Source organism: Camelus bactrianus, chromosome X (genome assembly GCF_048773025.1).
Source record: "Camelus bactrianus isolate YW-2024 breed Bactrian camel chromosome X, ASM4877302v1, whole genome shotgun sequence".
NCBI classification, from domain to species: domain Eukaryota; kingdom Metazoa; phylum Chordata; class Mammalia; order Artiodactyla; family Camelidae; genus Camelus; species Camelus bactrianus.
The window spans coordinates 84,059,571-84,082,025 of NC_133575.1; the positions used below are offsets into that span (position 1 = coordinate 84,059,571).

The 22,455-nt window shown below is 38.9% G+C and overlaps 1 protein-coding gene across 6 annotated transcripts in view; it reads right to left on the reverse strand.

The window, feature by feature from the left end:
* Positions 1 to 3,659: 3,659 nt before the first annotated feature.
* Positions 3,660 to 22,455, reverse strand: part of MID2 (midline 2) — an 85,725-nt gene continuing 66,929 nt past the window's right edge. For 3 of the 6 annotated variants that reach the window (XM_010946111.3, XM_074358810.1, XM_074358809.1), the window contains exons 6-10: positions 18,530 to 18,657; positions 17,197 to 17,430; positions 10,576 to 10,737; positions 8,936 to 9,143; positions 3,660 to 8,573 (exon numbers count right to left, since the gene is read on the reverse strand). In XM_010946111.3, the coding sequence (XP_010944413.2) occupies positions 8,171 to 8,573; positions 8,936 to 9,143; positions 10,576 to 10,737; positions 17,197 to 17,430; positions 18,530 to 18,657 (1,135 nt within the window). In that variant the 3' untranslated portion in view covers positions 3,660 to 8,170. The other 3 variants (XM_010946112.3, XM_074358811.1, XM_074358812.1) reach the window with 2 other exon arrangements.

Sequence of the window (22,455 nt, forward strand, 5' to 3'; positions counted from 1 at the left end):
TATTAGTTAGTATATCTTAAATGCTTAGAATAGTGTCAGGGACACTGTAAGCCATCAATCAGTGATAGCTCTTATTATTACAAAGATGTTCATTTGTTGGTGGTCTGTCTCCCGTGTAGATTTTGAGAACATGAGAACAGAGATTACCTATTTTATTCATCACTGAACTCTAGCACTTGACACAAAGAGGCTATCAATAAATTACTTGTTGAATGAATGAGTGAGTGAATGATAACTTGGACTAATGGCTATGCCAAGACCCTCTCTTCTGACACGTAAGGGAAACATTTGTGGAAGTTTGAGGAAGAAGGGCTATGATTGGGAAAGGTGGCACCTAGGGCCCTTGCTGGTTGCTATATCAAATGACTGCCTCTGCCCTGGGAAAATGGAATGTCTTTGGCAGTTTCCTATGTGGACACATGGAAGACTGTAAGACAACTGACCTGAAATTTGAAAATGAAACGCGGCTAGCTAGAGCAGTATTTGCATCTTGTAGAGTTAGTATAGAAGGATGGGGGAGAGGGCTGAAGTGGAAAGCTCAAAAATAATGGTGGTAGATGTAAGTGGGGGAGATTGGCAGGGGAGCTCTGAGTGAACCAAAGTGTGTATGGAGGAGTATAGTCATCCCATAAGGAAATCTGATGGAAGTCCTAAAATGACAGGAATGTTATCCTCTTCTCTGCTCCAGTCATAGGGTTCCTGATGACCTGTCCTCATGTTCCGACATTCTTGGTGTAGGTATGCGAAGTAGGCTCTTACCACTTTATTCACTAAATTTGCATTCATGGAAATTAATACTGTTAGAGCTAGAAATTACTCATACATTACAATTCATGGTTGAAAAACTAAGGTCCAGAGATAGATAGCAAAGGACTTGGGCTTTAGGATTCTCTGGCCTTGGTACTGAATCTTACAGGGCCTGAATTTGTTATGCATCCCATTATTCCTTTAATCCCTGCCTCTCCCCATCCCAAACCCCAAAGAGACTGAGAAGAATGAAAGGACATAAATAGAAGGTCAGCAGAAAGGAGGAAGAAAGGAAATTCCTCAACAGACTCCTCATTTTATTTCCTTTTGGTTCCTCCCAGAGAAGGTACCTGGGCCTTCAGCTCGCTGCTGTAGAACAGCTTCACCATGGTACCCTGGAAGCTTTGCACTATCTACATAAGCCCTGCAGGCAAAGGCTTGAACCACAGCTAGTGAGTGTTGGCAAAACACCTGTGATCCTCCCAGACCGCAGGAAGATGGGAGGCCTATAAGAATCTGCTTTAAGGCCATCTCCCTCTCACCTCCTTGTCTCCCAGAGCTGTCCCCTGGGAGAATGTCCAGAGACAGTTTTTCATCACCTCCCACCTGCTGGGATCTGATGAGGTAAGAGTCTTCCTGACTCATCCCCCTCAGCATAAAGCTACAGACTATAAAGCCATTTAGCTGCAGTCTAGAATTGGCTTCCTAGCAACTAGATATCCCACAACTACCATTGTAGTCTTCTGGACCCTTTTATTTCAGTGTCATCCTTTTTGGTGTTTGGGACAGGGACCGCTGGGAGCAGGAACTTTTGGCTACTTTTTCTTTCACTGTGTAAATAATAAACTGTTTGAATCTAAAAGTAATTCTTTGTATCTTTACCTGCTAAATCAGGCCTTGGACTTGCCTGGCCTTATGTACTTGACAGCTGCTTGCTATGAATGTCCCATTTCTGGTATATCACAGCACCTTCCCTTATCACTGAGGGAGTTGAGCTGGACAAAAAGATATATAGATCATAATGGCTTTTTCCTGCCACTGTACATCAGAGAAAATCAGCCCAAATTCCACTTTTCTGGGACTTGCAATCTGGTGGGAGGAGTAGCAGATCTTCTTTGCATTCTGTGTACAAGGTTAGCCTGACAGGAAGTAGAGGGGTCATCTATATTCTGTTGTTTGAAAGATTCTCTTGGCCCAATATATGTCCCATACAGTATTGCCAGGGCATTACTGGCTGACCCTTCCAAACCTGAAAGTCTGAAGTTTGCCCCCCACCCCAGTCACCCCCAGGTTAGACAACAAAAGCATTGCCTCTAGAAAGTCTTTGTTAACATTTTCTTGTTTTCTGAGAAGGAAGAGGTAGAATGAGAAGTTGGTAGGGATATGATTTTTGCCCACACACCTCCACTAGCACAATACTGATGGCTAATATGTTAATTCTTCTAATTTCCCTTTGAAGGAGACTGGCCATAAAGAACAATAGCCTATTACCAAGAGGCAATTGTAGGAATGCTGAACCAGAAATAGTGCCCTGAAGGGAATTATATGAGTGGTGATGTGGAGTTCACCTAAGACAAAGCTCACAATGTACAAGGTGGCCCACTTGTTCTGCTTATCATATTCTAATTCTATTCAACCAGCACTTACTAAGTATCTCCGATGTACAAGTCTGATGAGAACTTCATCTCTCACCCCTGTGCGTCCAATAAAGTCTTCCCTTTTTGGCTGCCTCTAGTAACTCTAGTTTACAGATCAAAAACTATTTGGGAAGAATTACTAAATTGGGTACCTTGCCAGATTGTAAATGCTAGGAATACTTTTTTCATTTTAATATGCCCCCAAAGAAATGAGTAGAGTCCTTAGAATATAAATAAACGCCTCTTTGATGACCGGGCCAGACCAGTCACAACTGTAATCTGCATATTATGCCCAACAATTAGTTGTAGAAGACCACCTTGATCCTCTACCCCTAGAAATTCACAATAGGGGAGTCAGTCTCATTAGCTATCATGCTATATTCCAATATCCATGTAACAACCTACTTGGCCTCCATTACTCCTAACCTTTATAACAGACCACCTCACCCTCACCTACAGGCTCAGCTTCATTGAGACTCTAGGACCAAGCCTTTTCCTAAGTAGGGAAATATAAAGAATTGCATGTCTGCTCTGGCCTAGCATATTAAGATGGAGCCAGCCTTTCTAAACATCACATTCCCAAAATTGTGTAAAATCTTAGCTGTGGATAATAGCCCCATATTCAGCTTTTGCTCAGGCTGTTCTCCAGTTGGACCACTAACCCCAATAGTCCAAATTTTTGTTTCTTTTATATTTTATTTCTCTTGCCTTTGGGCTTTAGATCCTACAGGCCCTGGGTCTGACAGCCTGTTTCAAGTCTCTTCTCTAGCTACCATCCTTGACTGGCCCACTTCACTTCACATTGCATGCCCTCTTTAGTAATTCTGATTACAGTACACCCAAGCCCAGATCTGGTGGGGGGGATCTCTTAACCCTCCCAGGCTCCTCTGATAGGCCGGACGTTTAACAGCAAGTCAGCGCATGTCTTCTGGCCCTACCCTAACCTTAACTAGGTTCCAGCGCTGGGATTTTCTCTGTTCTTCCCTAATTCCCACCATCTGGCCTAATCACTGAAACTGAATGTGCTGTGTTTCCTTGGGCCTTGTACCTTCGTTTCTTTAGTCCTCCTGACTGTATCGTGCTCCTGAAATCAGAATCTTCATGATTGGATCTCGCTTTCCAGATGCTCCAGATCCTCTTGGCTCAAATCTCTACCTATTATATGATAATTATATGAGAATTTTCCCCAGGTCATTTAGACAGTTCTAGTAACTTGAGACCTTCTTGCTTTTAATCTTCCCCCAATTTAAACGCCAGTGAGAGACAGTCAAGAACTCATGAATACATATATATTTATTTAATTCATAATATAGCATTTTGGATGGGCTGGGATATTTTAGAGGGATGAGGCTGTGTAATCCGCAGATGCTCAGACTTCTGTCACTAGGAGAGACACTATTGGTCCGGCGCTCCCAGTACAAACAAGCCTGGGATAGAATATTTGATAAAAAATAGTCCAACAATCATCTAATAAATATTCTAGCCAATGACAACAACATACAGCATATGTCTGAAGCTGGCAGACCAGACTGTAAAAGGCAGTTTCACCTGACCTGATGGCAGTCAACCTGGCCAACCTGTAATACACAACCAAGTACAGCCCAATGGTTCTGAGGCTGCAGTTGGCTTCAGGAATTGAAATAATTGTGGGAGTGGTTCTCATCTGTCAGCCTCGCATTCTCCATTCTGTAGAAGAAAGGGTATCAAATGTTTGAGCTTATCAAAAAGTCCATCCGTGGATTGCTCCATCCAGGTAGTCATATATAAATATGTAAACCATGGAAGCTTAGAAAATTCACCTAGTGTATTTTAGCTGAAAAGAACATATAAGTGATTTTTGCTGCAATTTGAAATTCACTGCATCCAAAGATACACAATGGAATTACATGATAAAAACACATACAGATGCAGTTACTCTTACTTACAAGTAGCCAGAACTCCAATGTGGCATTAAAATTTCTTTCATTGTCTCAAAACAGGTTTAACTTTATTTTTGTGCTTTCTTCAATAAGACAATATAAAAAGTGGAAATAAGCATAAATTGCAGAGAGAAAGAATAATTTGCTAGCAGAAAGGATTGTAGGAGAATAGGCTGAGGAAAGCAACAACAATGAAAACTTATGGAGTCATCTTCCTTGAAGATGTTAAATACAGGTCCTATTCCCTTTGCCCAACTGGGTTTAACTAGAGGTAGTCAATGAATTCTCTGAAGGTACTTGGCGTTGCCAGTATTCTGTGAAAGTCTTAACTTTACTGAAGTAAGCATCTGGGGCTCACCACACCCCCACTGAGTACTTTGCCACCACGTTGTTTCTTGGAAAGCACTTTTCATTATTTGGCTCAGAAACTTCATTGCTTACCCCAAACCCAGTTTAATTTCCTACTTTATGCAGTAGGCTTAGCTCTGAGTGATTTTTAGCTTTAACCAAAACTTAAATCCACATTCAAAGAACAAAGTTTGAAAAGACTGAAGTTATTGAACAGAATTGTGCCACATGCTCAGACAATTCCCCAAGTTAACTTCTAAAGAGCTTTTGAGGAGGACAACACTGATTTATATGTATGAGTCCTGGGACATTTGCAAAATAGTATCAATACAGCTCAAATGGAGAAGTAACCAAGCTTTTCTGCTCAGGGAAACAACAAACACCAATATGGATATCAGAGTATAACAGGGAAACTTTGATTATTCATTTGTTCATTCATACATTCATGCAATAAACACTAGCCAGGCAACTACTCTGTTCCACATACTATGACAGGTGTTAAAAATAGAACAGCAAAACCAAAAAACACCGCCCCTGCCCTCAAGGTATTCACAGTCTAGTGGCAAAGATGATTCTTACATATTAAACTTCCGTGTGCATAAGAATTACCTGGGAAGCTGGTTAAAAATGTAAAATTCCACCTATATGCCCAGACATTCTAATTGAGTAGATCAGGGGTGGGGTCTAGGAATCAGTTGTTTTAACAAACACCAAAAACGCTTTTAACTGGTGGTCTGAGGACCACACTTTAAAAAACACTGCTATGCAATGTGATTATTGCTGAGAGGGGAGCATGCTCAGGGTGCCATGGGAGCTCCAAAGAGGAGAACATCACCCAGTCTAGGGGTTCAGGAGATAATCTAGTTGAGAGGGGGAAGGCAGACCAGGCTGGAGTCAAAAGTAGGGTGGGGAAATTGAAGCTTTGTCTCAGGGTACTAAAATCTAAAAGGCACAAAAAATGAATGGCAGGGGAGACCCAAGGACAAGGTAGAGAAAACTGGACTGGGGTGGAGGTGGAGTGTTTTGCACTTGTAGCATTTTCACACTATTCCCTTAAGTTTAAGAACGATTCCTACTGTTTACTCTGGGCATCACTATTGTTAACAACGTCTCTATTCCAGGCCCAGAGAACAACTTCTGTAAACAGTTAAGCTTGCTTAGAGTCATCAGTGTGAGGGAGAAGGTGGCAGAAGATGAAGCTAGGAAAGCAAATAGGAACTTAAAAAGCCAAACCTTAAGTAATTGGGACTTTCTACTGAATGCTATGGGAACTAGTGAAAAGCTTTATGAAGGGGGAAAATTCTTGTTTTAAGAATTTAAAGATAGGCCCTAGAGGAGAGACTTAGAAATGAAAGATACACATTTTAAAGCACTGCTACACTGTTTTGGGGCTGGGGCTAAGCGGAGGAGATTCATGTTTGTTGCATATTTAACTAAACGCCATACTTAATAGTTAAGGATGCCATACTAATGCCATACTTAACTAAACGCCAGGTGCTGTGCTAAGCAATTTACATGTGCTATCTTTTTAAATCTTTGCAGCAGCTTTGTGAGGTAGGTACAGAAGAGGAAACAGCGGCTCAGAGAAGTGAAGTACTTCTGGGTCATACTGTTAGTAAATGGCAGAGGAAATAGATTATTTAAGTCTGAAGGCTAGGATGAGCTTTCCATCACAGCGAGCTATCTCCCAGCACTGCTGAATCTTACCAAGGTTGCTCATTTCCTGATTAGCATCAAATACATATACTTTTTAAAACCAAAAAGCTGACTTTGCCACTGGATATGTAAGTTTGAGTCTGCCATCTGATTCTGCATCAGTCTTGCTTTCCATGTTAGGTGTACAAACAATATAAAACTGTTATTTGGGGGATCTATATACTTTGTCTCTCCTACAGACTAGTAAGCCACTTGACAGCAGGGACTGTGTATGAGCAATGTCAGCTGCAGCGTGGTACCTGGCATCTAGTAGTTTGTTGAATGAATTAATGAATGAACGTCCACCAAGGTGGTGGAAGGGAAGAAGGGAGAAGTTTTGGCATTGTTTCAAGGCTCCAGTCTGGGGGCTTGTTACAGCTACCACATTGTACAACAATAATATTTTCACAACTCCCAAGAAGTAGACTCCTTGAAGCAGATAAAGCTCCTGGAAAGGAGAAAGCTCTGGTTCTGACATTCCCAATCCCTGCAATGGAACTGACAAAAGCACAGACCATAAAGCTTGATTCCCTTCAATGACAGTGATAAGGACTGGGTTGAAGTCTGCACCTGCATTTGCCATGAAGGGTTGGCTAAACAAATGAATAATGTAAACAAGATTGCGAGAGGAATGGTTATTTAACCTGTTTAAGAAAACAAACTATTCTCAGGCATTCTGAAGCACTTCAGAAGTGTTTTATCTGAAAATATAAATACATTTATATGCAAATAGTTTTTGCATCTACAACACTCCATTCTTGCTGATTAAGTAAATAAAGCAGGTTCCTAAAGACCCTCAATTATGCAACTCTTTTTTTTCCCTCCTAATTCTGGTAGCTGTATGTACTTGAGAATAATAAAACTGTATTTCTTTGAAATACTCTGTGACAGAATTTTTTAACAATTCAGGCAAACCTCCTCCATTAGGTAGCATCAATGAAACTGTGCTACATATAACACGTCTACCTGGATTAATTTTCTATCCAGCAATAAATAGCATCGCTTGTGCAATCTTATCTCCCAGTCTCTCCTAATCCAACCTACAGTTCTTCCCACCATCTTTGTCATTATTGCATGTGCATGTGTGTGCGTGACAGGAGGGACAAAGGGAGGGATTAATGGAGGAAGGGGAGAAATGTTGACTAATCTTGATGTTCCCTTTAGGGGACAAAAAAATGGATGGTATAATTTATTTTCCCTTCTAGTATATTTCTCACTCAAATGAGGAAATTAAAAAGTTTATTATGTATATATAATTATAAAATGAATATATAATATATATTATTTATTCATTTTATATATATATTATATATACACATACATGTTTTCTTTATAATAAATCCTTGATTGTAGGTTTTTATAAAAAGCTACATATAACATGGGATCATTTGACACTTCAAAATTCTACTTGGCCAAATTGGCCAGCACTAGAAAGGGTGACATATCCCTGCTTTCCAGCTGGCTAGCCCCTTGTTCAGAGCATCTTTCTACATTATTTACCTGGAATTACCCTAATTCCTTCCAATATCATTTTACTCCTGAATCACTGGGAATTTTTCATTCTCCCAGAACAAGAGGGGCATTCTCCAAATTCCTTCTCCAATGGCTTGAACCCAGACTACTCAGATAATTTGTTCTGAGAAACTCAATATATTAATTCAGATACAAGCTTTAATGCACAAAAATTAAATCTATAATATCTAGTTATTTTGGATGCTTCAAATGAACTTTATTTTGTATCTTGTATATTGGACACTAACTGAGGTTTAGGAGGGGAAGAACTGCTGAACTAGAGAGCCAATGAATTCTATGCTCTCTTGAAACTTAATGGCAAGCTTTCATCCCAGAAACATAAGGGGATTCTTGAGGCCTGCAGTTGCATTCCTGCCGCTCAGGGTAATCAATAAAATCTGGGGCAGGCAAGCCAGACAGGATCATTAGGGATTTGTTCCAGATTGTGAATGTTGGACAAACGGGAAGAATGAAGGTCACGTCAAAAGTATGAAGATGGAGAGAGTTAGCTGGGTCATAGAAAGACAGCATGTTGTTGTCATAATCCAGAAGGACACCCAGACGCTTCAACTGTGGGGGCACATCCACCAGCATTTCCTTGTTGTTATGTCTCACTACGAAGTTACTATTGCATCGAGAGAAGACCCACGAGGAGGCGTTCTTGCCAATCCATTCATTCTTGGGAGCTGATTTGTAGGCAATGCCAATTGCATACCTGTGATACAGTGCAAAGGAGAGAGAAGTAAGTATTTATTATGACCTGAGTTGTGCTCAACCTCATATAGGATATCTAAGAAGCAGAATACTTATTTCTTCCTTAAACAGTTTATATTTCGATCTAGCGCTAGAGCTTTAAAAAAAAAAGTTAGCAATTAGAATGCTGTAATTCTCAACTCCTAGCTCAGTATATTTTCCATGATTTTATTTTTAAAAAGCTGGCAAATTTTCCTAGGATTGGTTTCCATCACATGCCTTTTGGCCTTGACTTTCTGGTATTCTGTTTGTGCTATAGAACTGAATCTCCCAGGAACCTAACAACAGGGGAGAGAAGAGAAAAGAAAAATGGGACCTACTCACCATGTTGAGGAACCCATGACCACCTCCCAGTAGTGGCAGCCACTGTCAATGAATATATTTCCTGCTGCCCCATAGCACCCTGTGCCACTAAACCTCTCTGGGGTATGGCTCTTCTTCAGAGAGCTTTCATCCTTTTCCATCTGCAGTCCATCATTGGAGATTTTCAACTTCTTGTGAGTCATTTTGGGATCCAGTTTAAAGGGTTGGCCTGAAAAAAGTAGAAAAAAGAAAATGCATGGGGAAGTATTTAAAGATTGTATCTTTGTCCTCCAGGACCATCACTACCAGAGGAGCCTCAATATGATGATCATTCTTGAGTCAGTGGTGTTTGGATTACATTAAGGAAGCAGGCCAGGGGCCACTGTTTTCAATAAAATTAAAATAAGCCGCCCCTCTTCATAAAGTATCAAATTAAAAGAGGGCTCTCAGGGTCTCAGGTTCTCAAATAAATTTTGTACTTTGTTTTATTTCAGTGGGTGGTTTGGGATTTGAGCAGATTTCAGAGGAAGGAGTATGTGATGTGAGACAAAGTGAGGGAATAGATGAGATAATTGCTGCTTGGTGGCAGAACAAAAAAAAAGACTGAGAACAACTGAACAACAGGACAATTTTTTGCCCTCTCACTACTGTGAGGTAAATAACATATAACTAGGTAACTTTGTTAGAGTGACTGCTGCATCATTGATAATTAGGGAAAATATCTGTTGTGTAGGATCATTCACAACAAGAACTCCTTATAGTCATATGACAAAACCAGTTAGTTACTAGGAGCCAATGGCTGGGGATGGCAAGAGTTGTATTATACAAAACATGTCTGGTACGTACCATTGGTGAATATAACAGCCACTTCCTACTTTTTCTTTCTTACCCACTTTCACTGTAGAGGCCAGGAAAGCTAAATCCTCACACTTCTAGCCTCCCTTGCTGCTGGGGTAGCTAAGAAGATGGAAGCTAAGTCAGATAGGGTTGGGGAAACTTCTGGGAAAGTGCCAGCTTTCTCGATAAAAGGGATAGCCATCATGTGTGCCAACACTTTCCCTTCTTTCTGTTGTGAAAGGAAATATAACATAAAGAGGTTGCAGTGGCCAGGTCATGACCACGTGTCAATAAACCAAAACCAGTGGGAGAAGGAGCCTGGGTCTTTTACGACATCACAGAGCTGCTGCACCAGCCCCGAACCACCTACCTTCAAACTTCTTACTATGTGTGAGATAGAGAAAAGTCCTATTGTTTAAGCTGCTAACAAACACTATTTGTTAAGCTAAATTAGCTGTATTTTTCTGTCACTTTCAGTCAAAAGCATTCCTAACAGGTATGGCTTCTCTGTGGTAGCATTTTACCATATTATCACAAATAGTTCTTTTTTACTCAATTGTCCCTCATGCGTGGAGGTGGAGTGCAGAGAAAAACTCTTCACTAACAGCCTCCCAAGCCACCAGCTATTTTATGTACATCTCCGTGTCCACATATCTCCCAGGGGCACAAACCAACCCCTGGCCCAAAGCACAAACTCCAACAGTAAAGCTCTTGTACGCAGTGCCTCTGTCTCTCGCACTGCCGTGGGTGCCAGTGTCAGGCTCAGTGTACTCGCTGGCAGGGAGGGAAAACTGATCTATCATTTTGGAATCACCACAACGTACTATTTGTTTTAAGTCGAGTAGGTTCACTGTTCCGGCTGCCTGCTTGGTTTATGGCTTTAACAATGAAGATGTAGCGTGTCCCACTCTGAAGTCCATGAACTGTGTAATGGTTCTGTTTAATGTTGGGCACAATCATCCAGCTATCCACGGAATTATACAGGCCTGCAACGTGGGGAAAGACAAGGATGTTAAGGTAATAGAGACAGGATAAGAAGCACACTGAAAATTCATCATAAGCTGCCCCCAAAAGTGAATTTCATTTTGTTTTCTTTTGAGTCCTGGAAGACACAGTGAGATGAACCTCCTCTACTTCTCTTCTCCCACGGAGCTAAGCTTATGCCAGGCTCCTCATTTCTGGTAATTGAATGTAACCACTAGTGAAAGTTAGGTTACTTCAGTTTGCTGCCAAATAACACAGTAAAAACTTCTATACAAAATCACAGAATCATCTCTTTTATGAAGTGTTTAGATATTTACCTCAAAGGTCCGATCCTCTGAGATTTGAGTTTGATCTCTTATGATGGATGGAGCAGTTCTGTGCAAAGCACAGTAACATGGAATCTCAGAGGCAAAAGGACATGTAGACACTGTATTTCCCTCATGTTACAAATAGGAAACTAAGATGAGGGGAAGAAAAGTGACTTGCCCAAGGCCACAGATAGATGGTGATGGTACTGAGAGTAGAATCCTGGTCTCTTCAATCTTAGTCCAGTGTTCTCTCCACTACCTCACAATTCATGGAGTGAACATAATGTTCCTTTGTTTCCACAAGGTAGCAAAGCTTTCAGGGCTTATGATTCAACTCTCTCACCCCATCCTCCAGTTTACTTCCAAAACTAGCTGGGCTCCAAAGTACCACAGGGAAGCCAAGGAGGTGACATAATAAAGTGAAATGTCATCTCCTCACTTGACACTACCCCTTCTTGGTTCTGATTCCAATATTCGTTTGAGGTTGGGTGGTTGAGGAACATGTTACCATCTGGAACCTTCTTCCCTCCCAAGCAGGGAAAGGGATCAGAGATCTAGGTTTCTGATTTTGAAACTCTTTAGACCATAAACATTGATTTAAACAGAGAAAAACATACATAATTAAAAACATGTATTTGACTTAACTTTTAGTAAAAGAGGGATCGACATTCTAGTCTGTGAATTATCTAGACTTCTCTCTTCTGTTATCTGCTTTTCAGTCAGTTAACTGCTCTTTAACCATAATTCTACCAGAGGGTGGAAAAGAAAAGACAGGAAAAATGAGTGGTGAATTTAGTCACTTCTATGCAGCTGTAGCAAAGGGTTTATTGAGGTTGAAAACTGAAAATAATAATAAGTGTTTTGAAAGAGATATGATCAGGAGGGTTTTAGACCTAATTTGGAGGGGGTGGAGGTAGAAAAAGTCTAAATTAAAACCAGAAAAAAGAAGCACAATGGAGTGCAAATAGATATGCTACAGAAGGAAGAATTGATGGAGATGTTCAGTGATTCTCATGAAAACACAGAAAAGGATAAGGGTCAGAAACAATGTTTGAGGGCTGTCTATGTACCAATACACACAGTATGAATCATAAACTGTACATTAAATTTTAATACAAAGGAGGAAATATATGATCTTCCAGATATACTTCTAACAATATAAAACAAACTTCACAGTGGAGTACTTTGCAGCCATAAAAAAGAATGAGGAAGATCTCTATAAACTGATATGGAGTTATTTCCAAGATATGCTATTAATTTTAAAAAGCAAATTGCAAAAGAGCATATATAGTATGCTACCTTTTTTTGCAAGAAAGAAAGGCAAATAAGAAAACATACATATATTTTCTTAGATTTACAAAACAGCAATAACGACAGGAAGAAAAATCAGACAATAATGAAGTTGCTACTTACAAGGGATGGGGATGGGGGAAGAGAATTAAAAGAATACAGGAGAGAATGACACTTCTCTGAGTCTACCTTTTGTGTATAGTTTTCCCTTTTGGAAACATATTGTTGTTTTACAAACTCAAAAAATTTAAATGAAGTCAATATGAATGGGAAGAGTAGGGTCTAAAACTGAAGGCAAACAGAAACAAATGAAGCCATGTTAAATATGTGTGTATGTATATTATGTGTATATATGCATATGTACATGCGTGTATGTGTATGTTTCTAGTACCCAGGTCTTGGTCTTTAATAACATTCTCCCACTAAAAGGAACCAGGGTTCCTTAGAAAAATGGCTGATTTCAAGGCTAAGGCAGGATACAGTGAAAATGAGCCTAGAACATTTTGTTATGCTGGAAAGGAAGTGCTCAAAAGAATGATGGGAGACTATAAGGACCCTTGAGTCAGCTTAAAAGGCTCCCACTGGCTAGATGTGGGCAATCTGAGCAGCAAAATAAGTAAGGGTGGTAAAGAATTATAAACCATTGAAAAAAGAGAATTCATGAGTCCACACTGATAAGTAGAAAAATAAACGAAAAGTGAGATATTTGCTTACAGTAGAATGCAGAATATCAACTTGTCAATGTGGGAGGGAATACTCAGTTGGAAAATTATCATTTTGCCATCATCAGCGTAAAGATTGGATCAGGTGAGAATTATTGATTGATGCTAAAACAAGGGTGGGAGTGGAATGGGTTTGATGAGGAAGCAGGGTATTTTCATCATCTTAAAGTATCACTGCACAGATTGCTTATTAGTTGCAAAAGGAAAAACAGTAACTATGCAGAGAAGAAATTAGGCAACACCCTTGATCAGGTGATCAAAATCAGCATCACCAACGAAGGGCAAGTAGACATTGTGTGTCTCCAGACGTGATGTTCTAAAGAGAACACATCTCTTATGTAGTATGCCAACCAGGAATGCATTATCTGAATATAATCACTAGGAAACATCAGAGAAACCCAAAATAAGGAAAAGCATAATAAGTAAATAAAAGAGCACTTTAAAAAATATCAATGTCATTAAAGACAAAGGCTGAGAAAATGTTCCAGATTAGAGGAGGCTAGAAATATAACAATTAAATCCAATACCTGATCCTAGACTATATAGGACAATATTGGATCTTTTAATGTTATAAAGTATATTACTGGATCAGCTGTCAAGATTGGAATATGAATGGTGGATTAGTTAAAAATACTGCATCAATGTCAAATCTCTTAAAGTTGATAACTGTACTGTGGATACATAAGACAATTTCCTTATTCTTAGGAAACACACACTGAAGAATTTAGAGGTGAAAGACCATGATGTATGCAATTAACTCTCAAATGGTTCAGGAAAAAAAACAGAAACAGAGAATGTTGGCAAATGATAAAGGAAATGAGGCAAAATATTAACAATGGGTGAATCTGGGTAAAGAGTATATGGGCATTCTTTATGCTAGTCTTGCAAACTTTCTGTAATTTTGAAATCATTTCTAAATTTAAAAAAGGTAAATACATGATCCTCTGGGTATCACTGAGACTTGGTGAGATGGCATTTATGACTGAATTATGGTAATGGAAGTGTACACCTTGTTCAAAAGGGAAAGACCACAATATGGAAGCCTATGAACCTGAGTGTAAATGCACAGCAGAGAGCATTTGCATGAGGATGAAAAGAAGGGAAAATAGAAGTTATATCTTTGTGGCAGTATTTTACAGACTGCCTGGCCAGACAGGTTATAGTCAGCACTTTCATAATGCAAAATGTAAAACTGAAACAGGGGAAAGATATGCAGCAATGGGGAAGACCGTCATCCAAACATCTGTTGGAATTCTCATTTAGCTAACAGCATCATCTGCAACATTATTGGCTTGTGATCATTTCAAACCTTACATAAGGTGAGGAGAACGTTTAAAATGAAGGAGGAAGTCTAAAAGGGGTGGGGGTGTGGAATTACTTCTCCAGACAAAATTCTTATCAACAAGGAAGAAATTTCTGGTTAAAGAAAATGTGGGGCTTGACTATTTTAAGATTCTTCATATAGGTGGTATCATGTAGGATTTGTCCTTCTGTGTCTGGCTTATTTCACTTAGCATAATACCCTCCAGGTTCATCCATCTTATTGCACACAGCAGATTTCCTTCTTTTTAAAGGCTTAATAACATTCCATTTTATGTATATACCACATTTTCTTTATCCATTCATCTGTTGATTGACAACTCTTGGTATGTCAATTATACCTCAATAAAGTGGTTTTTAAAAAAGGATAATGTGGGAAAACCCCAAGGGAAAGTAGCTCTCAGAACCAGGGTTCTGTCTAACTGTGGCAGGTCAAACCCACATGAAGGACTGGTATCTTTATGAATATTTATTCCTAGCAAAATAGATTCAACTTATCTGGGCATTGCCATCCAAAATTTTGCTTCAGGGCCCTGCCCTTGTCCCTGTTCTATTTCACTTTTGGATTAATGATCAGAGGAGGAAGACATAGAAGGGAGGCTGGGAAGGAAAGTAAACATACTCAAAGGCAGAAACTAGATACAAAAGGATTTTGGCAGGGTGGAATGAGGAGTCAGAACTAACCAGATAAAATGTCATAGGAATAAATTCACGGTGATGTAATTCCGTTTAGGCACTCAATCCCATAGGAATAGGATTTGGAATACCGGGGAATTTCAGCTGACCAGATACTCAGTGAAGACCGTAGTCAATGTGGCTGCTGGAAAGGGTATACGGCAGGGGGACATCAGCTAACACAAAAGAGCAATAATTCAGCTAACCTCTGCAGTGGTCAGACCACTTTCGAAGTACTTTTTTAAAACTTTTTTGACAACACATTTTATAAAGCACTTTGACAAACAGGAGTGTGTCCATAAAAAGGATACCAGGATGGTTAAAGGGTCTGAAACCATGTCACATGAGGAGCAATTCAAAGAACTGAAGATGTTTAGCCTGGAAAAGAGAAAATTTAGAAGGGACATGAAAGCTACCTAAAATTATCTGAAGAACTGTCATGTGAAAGATAGATTAGGTTTGTTAGTGAGGCACAAAGGGGCAGGACTAGGACTAATCGGTAGCTATGGTTTAATTCAAGGAGCATTAAGCTTGAAGTCTGACAGACTTGGGTTCAATTCTTGACGCCATCAGTTTGTAGCTTTGTGACCTTGGACAACTCATTTAACTTGAGCCTCAGTTTCTACATCTATAAAATAGAATTAATATCATCTATTTCATAAGGCTAAGTAAGAAGTCATGAGGACCAAATGAGATAAGTATATGGAAGCATTTGTAAATAAAAAAGCCTAATACATATGTAAATTATTTTGTTATTATTATTCACTAGGAGGAAGAATTGGGCCTTTTATAAGGAAGCACTGACAATTATTTATAGCTGCACACCAACTGAATGGGCTATTTTGTTAGAATTCAGCTACCCATCACTGGAAATATTCGAGACGAGATAGGACAATCACCCACAGGGTATCTGGTAGATGAGAAGATTTGACTAGATGACCTCTTAGGTCCCTTCCAATTCTAAGATGCTATGATTCTATTGCTATTAAGAATTATCCTTTAAGCTTTCTTTTCAGAAGCCCACATATCCTTGAAAATAGAGGTGATAGCCTTTTGATCTTTGTCACTTCTTGGACTTGTCAACTCCCAGCAGACCACTGCTGTCCCCACATCAGGAAAGAGAAGCCCAGTTACTGACTTTAAGACTTTCCAGGGCAGGGGACGCAAGTGCAAACAAGTATAGTGAGGAGGCCTTAGCGTTTGTGACCTCATGACCTGAAGAAACACCCAGGAACACAGCTACCAGGGCCAAGTGGCTTAGGTTGGAGCTGTACGAGGCAAGTGTTTTTTAGAGTTTGACCTCAAATGTTCTCTCACCTCCCCACTCTACCATGTGGCCCAGAACTGTCACAAAACAAGAAAAGGACGTCTCTCAGGAGGGTTTGGTCAGAAAAACTTCTCTCATGGGGGTCTGTGAAGTCAGACACAGAAGCACAAACACAAGGTAAAAAGAAAATACTAATTTGCAGCTACACAGATGCAAACTTAGGGTGTGAACCAGTTCCAGTCTCGGATCCAGCTTTAATTCTGCTTTCATTTCCACTTCCCCCCAGCACATTGAGGGGAACTTGCAGCTCAAGTTAAGGTCCTATTCTGCCTTGTCTCGCTCCAGTTCATCAGAAAGTGAAACCGTAACATGTGAGCTAAATGACTGCTTTATAAACATCTTTCATTTGGTGGCCCAAAGCTATGTTTTTATATTTGGTGTAACTCTTAGAGGAAAGGGAGAAGAGGTAAAGGGAAGAGTGACAGAGGCAGGAGGCTTGTCACTTATTCACTGATACAAACAGGTTTGGTGAAAGAAGTGGTAGTCTTTGAACAGAATGTATTTTACCATGATAATGAAGTGGAAGGAGAGTCAAGGAGAGGGATGTTCACACACATAGAATCAGAAATGGTGGTGGCTTGGCTACCCAGGGACGAATTCTGAGCTGTGATCTGACTGGGGAGAATGGAGTGATATGGATTAACTGAGGAAAGGCTAAAGATTACATAAACCAATGGGAGTGGCCCCAGTGACTGCCCAGCAAGGAAATACACAACTTGCTTGTCACCCATCAGTAAGGTCTTTGCAATGCCCTAGGAGTGCTTGCACTGTCTACAAAACACTATACTAAACAACCTAACATGTCTTACAAACACTTGCCTCGTGGCGCCCCGGCCAATCTTGAGCAGCTTACTGCTTCCTTACATTTCCTTATCTCTGGCCACAGGCCCCAACTACACCATGACTTACTGATGAAGTTAGCCTGGCCAGTGAATATGGTGTACTGAAGCTCATAGGAGCTGATGCTGAACTCATCATCCGAGATCCAGTGGACTGTAATGGTGTCATGGGAGGCAGTACAGAGTTCCTCTCGGATAGATGGTGGGTTTGGGGCTGTAAGGAAAGGTGGAAAAGAAGGTAAGGAGAGCACACTCTCTGTTCTGGAACTGTACAGTCATTACTGCTGCTGCCCAACCCGACATCTCGTGGAAAGGAGGTTTTCTTAATAAGAAGCTTTAGATTGCACGTACCATACAACCTGCAGCAAAGTGCTGAGACCTCAAGTTCCCCAAAACCACTTTTGCTTCAATGATAAAGATATTTTAGGCAAAGATCTGTTATTGAGATGATTGCCCATTGTCTACTCTGCCGGCACAAACACATATGTACTTATTAGAGCAAAGTGGTCACTTGGTTTTCTTATGTGACCTTCAACCTATTTCTTTTAATTTCAAAAAAGTTTTATTATGTATTTTGGCAGTATTAATATGGGTTAATTGTGCAAAGTAAAATGAGTTCCCTCATCTGTAAAATGAGGATGGTAATTACCTCACAGATTCATTGTATGGATCATGATACAAAATTAATATAGATTGTTTGGCATAAAGTAGATGTTCAATAAATGACAGCTATTTTAATATAGCAACAAAGATAACTACAAATACAAAGTTATTGTGTGTGTATATTTTTCTCATGAAATGATCATTCAACAATTCTGAAGGTAGCCAGCATTTTTGACAGTCTAGTTGTATCCCTCATTTTCTACAATTGTCTGCAAGTCAGATATTTCTTATATTTTTCTTCCTAATCTGCTAATTCCTAAATTTCCTTAAAATCATTTGAGTGGTACCTATACCCATGTGAGACATTCTCTAATATTCTTTAATTACCACCCAAGTTCTACCCCTATTGACAAGTGACAATATATTAATGATAGGCTCATAAGGAGAAATCCATTGGCAACTCTAGCTTTTTACCTTTGAGTATGGATGGTACACCCATTCTGCCCCTGGGACTTTTTGACAAATCATCTCTCTTTAGTTCATTACATGAACTAAAACATATTCTATCTAAAAAGACATATGTATTGTTTTAAAGGTTATAAAAGCATCTTCATTATAAATGTTGTCCTTTTCAGATTATTTTAAAGTGAAAGCACCCCCCCCCAAAAAAAGAGGATTAAAATAGGAAGGAAAGCACAGCATTTTCACACCTGTTAAATAATCTAACCCCTCCAGCAATTTCTTTTCTCTGGAAAAATCTAAAGCAAAGTTTTCAAAGGCATCATTAAAATTGATGTCTGGAATCAGAACTTGAGAAGATGCAGTTGCCATAGCGACCCTGGAAGAGAGAAAAGTACATCAATATACATCAAAATAGGTTTGCAACCTTTATCTAGTGTTTGATTTCTGGCTTAACAAGGTGAAAATAAATGACTGGTAGGGCTTGATTCACTAAATGAAAAAATATCATATCTTTGCTTTTCCAATGGAAACCATTTAAATTTTAATCATCAGAAACCAATCAAGGGTTATACCATATTTATTCACATATGGTCACCCCTCAAACATACTCCCCCATCCTGTCTTAATTTGGAGAAGTAAATACAGGATTTTTTCCCCTCTGCATCATTTTCCATCTGGCAGGCAGCATAAAAACTAGACCTCTGAAGGCTTGGTAAGGGTGGCTTAGGAGAATTTTTTCTCCCCCTCTATTTTTTATGCTAATCAACAAGTCAGCATGCTGGGGCTTGGTTAAAACCTCCCCCTACATAGTACACTTTGTTTGATCTTTTATAAGGTTTACATTTAACTTTATCATTCTCTAATTATATAATAATATGCTAGCTTTATCTCCCCAACTAATTCTAAGTGTCTCAAGAGCAGGTTTCATATTTTGTAACTCTTATAATCTTCCATGGTCCCTAACACAGTGTTGGACATATAGCAAATAATTGTTGAATGAATCATTGAATGACTAACAACAACAACACAACTGCTAACCTTTATTGAGCATTTAGTATAAGACACCATGCATGTACTTTACATACATTACCTAAGTTACTCCTTACCCTAACCCTGCGTAGTCTATGTTATTTCCATTTTGTAAATGAGACATAGAAAGGTTAAGTAACTTGCTCAAGGTCACACAACCAGTAAGGGTGAGGAAAAAAAAGAAATATTAACTGAACCCATGTTCATTGGATTCTAAACTCTATACCCTTAACCATTTAGACAGTTCTTCTTTTTAAAAATAAAATATATTTTTACATATTACAGCAATTCTTAACCATTGTTCCAAATCAGAATTATCTCTGAGCTTTGATCAAAACATACATGTTTAGGCCCTGTGCCAGACCTGAATCAGAACCAATGAAGATCCTTGAGCATGCAAATAACAGAATGGAAAGAAACATTAATTCGGAAACAATATGCACTTAGGGTGGAGGAAAGAGGCATTGAATGTAGGAAGACCAGAGAGGAAACTTTTATGGTGAACTAGTTGTGGGGATGAGAGTTAAACAAATACATATCCTTATGCACATATACCCTGCTACACATCTACTGACAATAGCTTTTGGCTGTTTCTGAAGATAGAGGTATTTCAGAATAAATTTCAGGCGAGGATAAATAAATGAAAGACTAATACAACGAGAGCCACTGAAGCATTTTAGGCAGAGGAGTGATGTGCTCAAATTTGTTTCAAGAACAATACTCCAGCTGCAGTTGATACACTGGAGGGGGTCAAAACTGGAGGCAGGGAAGGTTTTAAGGTGTCTGGGAATGAGCAGAAAGTAATGTGGTGAAAAGGGTGTAAAGAAATAAAACAGAAAGTTAATTCATAAAACATGAAAACAAACAGCTGACAAATGTATTTAAAAGTCCAATTAAATGAGAAATCAAAGAAATGTAAATTAAAATGAGATCGCATTTAAGATTATAATGACATCGTGGGAGATTTTTATGCCTATATTAAGTAATGCCTACATGTTTTTCTTAGGACTGAAATTGATTCAACTTTTGGAGGCCAAATTTAGCATTAAATATCAAAATAGCTTAAAGTGTAAATATTCTTTGACAGCACAGTTCTATTTCATAAATTTTTTTTCATCTGTGATTTTGTTTTTAATTATTGAGCCTTATTATCACATAATTGACAAAATTTGTGCTAATGGTATATCTTCTCTACTTTAATCCTTCTAATGAATTGGCAAAAGCACCCCTACCAATCACACATATACAGTAGTTCTACAGTTGTATGTGTTTTTGAATAGATGTTTAAAAGGCAATCCTGAATTATAACTTGGTCTGCCTTAGTAAAGAATTCATAAGCAAAGATTGCTACTGTATCGTGTCATGCTGAACTTTAAGAACATCTGATCTTATAGATTATCTATAAAATGTGAGAAGTGTTAAATATTCTGTATTTGGCATTATACATAAACCGCACTAAAATATCTTTCATTAAGTAGAAGGCAACATTTTAGATACAGAGAATTTTAATTAAATTGGCCTAATTAAGACCAAAAAGAGAAAGTATACATGGCCAGCATATCTCAGTCCTTGCCTTAACAGGCTAATGAACTTGAAGCACAGGTAAGTCTTGCTCTGTTCTGTGAGACAGTGAAGGGGGTTCCTCAGTATTTAAATATATGAATATAACCAGTTATATAAATCTAAATATGAACCCAATCTCCTATAGGTCTTGAGATGACATTTACCTCCTCTGTGAAAAGCTGAACATTATTACGCAAGTCCAATCATCTCTTTAGAAGAGGAAAACAGTGATGGCACTTGTTGAACTGGAATTACTAGAATAATTTAAATCATTCTTTCCTCATGTGCTACACAGAAGTTCCTACTTGCAAACTGGATGTTCTGCTCTCTAAGTACTTCACAATTTTTTTTCACTAAGGAAATAACTATGATATATGCAAAGATACAACTACAAGGGCACTCAACACACTGTGTGCAACACATCTAACAATGGCGACTGAGCTAAGTAATGTCTTATACATTAAAAGATGAAACATTGCAAGGCCACTGGAAATCAGGCTATACAAAAATATCCAATGACAGGGGAAAGTTTGTGATACATCATTAAACTTCAAACATAGGGTAAAATGCAGTATACACAGCATGATCTTTGTGATATATATTATATTTATTTATTTTTATTTATTTATTTATTTATTATTGTTTTACACACACACACACACACACACACACACACACACACACACACACACACACACATATATGGTATTCCCAAATGTTAACAGTGGCTGGAAAGTTAAGGATGAGATAAAAATGACATTGAGGTATGTGTGTGTGTGTGTGCGTGTGTGTGTGTCTGTGTGTGTGTGTGTCTGTGTGTGTCTGTCTTTCTATGTTTAAGCAAAACACATTAGCTATCTCTCAAGGCTTTGATCTCTGTTAGGGATAATACAATAATTGTCATTGTCATTTGTAAGGAGGGGAGGAATAACTCTCCCAGGTAAAATTTCATTTTAACTGAAGTCTTGGTTCTTAATACAATACAATGAATAATGGTGGGGAAGAATTTCAGATCCTATGAGAGGTCAGTGAGAAAGATATTTAGGTTGGGTAGGAGATTCTCAAGCCATACCACATAGTTAGCCATCTATTCCACCTACTCCATAGGCTATTCCTAAGCCCATGAAAAGAAGATTTAGATATAGAGTTGGGAATCATCAACAGCTAGATGATAACTGAAGCCCTAGGAGCTATAAGTTTGCAACAGGGAGAATATGTAGTAAGAAAAGACAATAGCTTAAGACAGGATCACAAAGAACAATAGCATTATAGAAATAGGTCAAGGAAGAGTTGCTCACAAAGGCAAATGAAACCAGACAGGTAGGAAGAAAATCAGGAGTGTTCTCAAGCTAAGGGCAGAGAATTTTCAAGTAAAAATGGTCAATAGGGACAAATGTTACTAAGAGACCAAGTAAAATGAAACAATAAGATAAAACAAAGGTGTTCATTTGGTGATCCAGGAAAGAACACTTTCAATAGTATGGTAGCGGCAGAAGACATTTCAGAGAGTTGAAGAGTGAGTGGGCATGATTACATACAGTAGTTTAAATATATGTTTTATCTCTGCTCTCATGAAATCCCA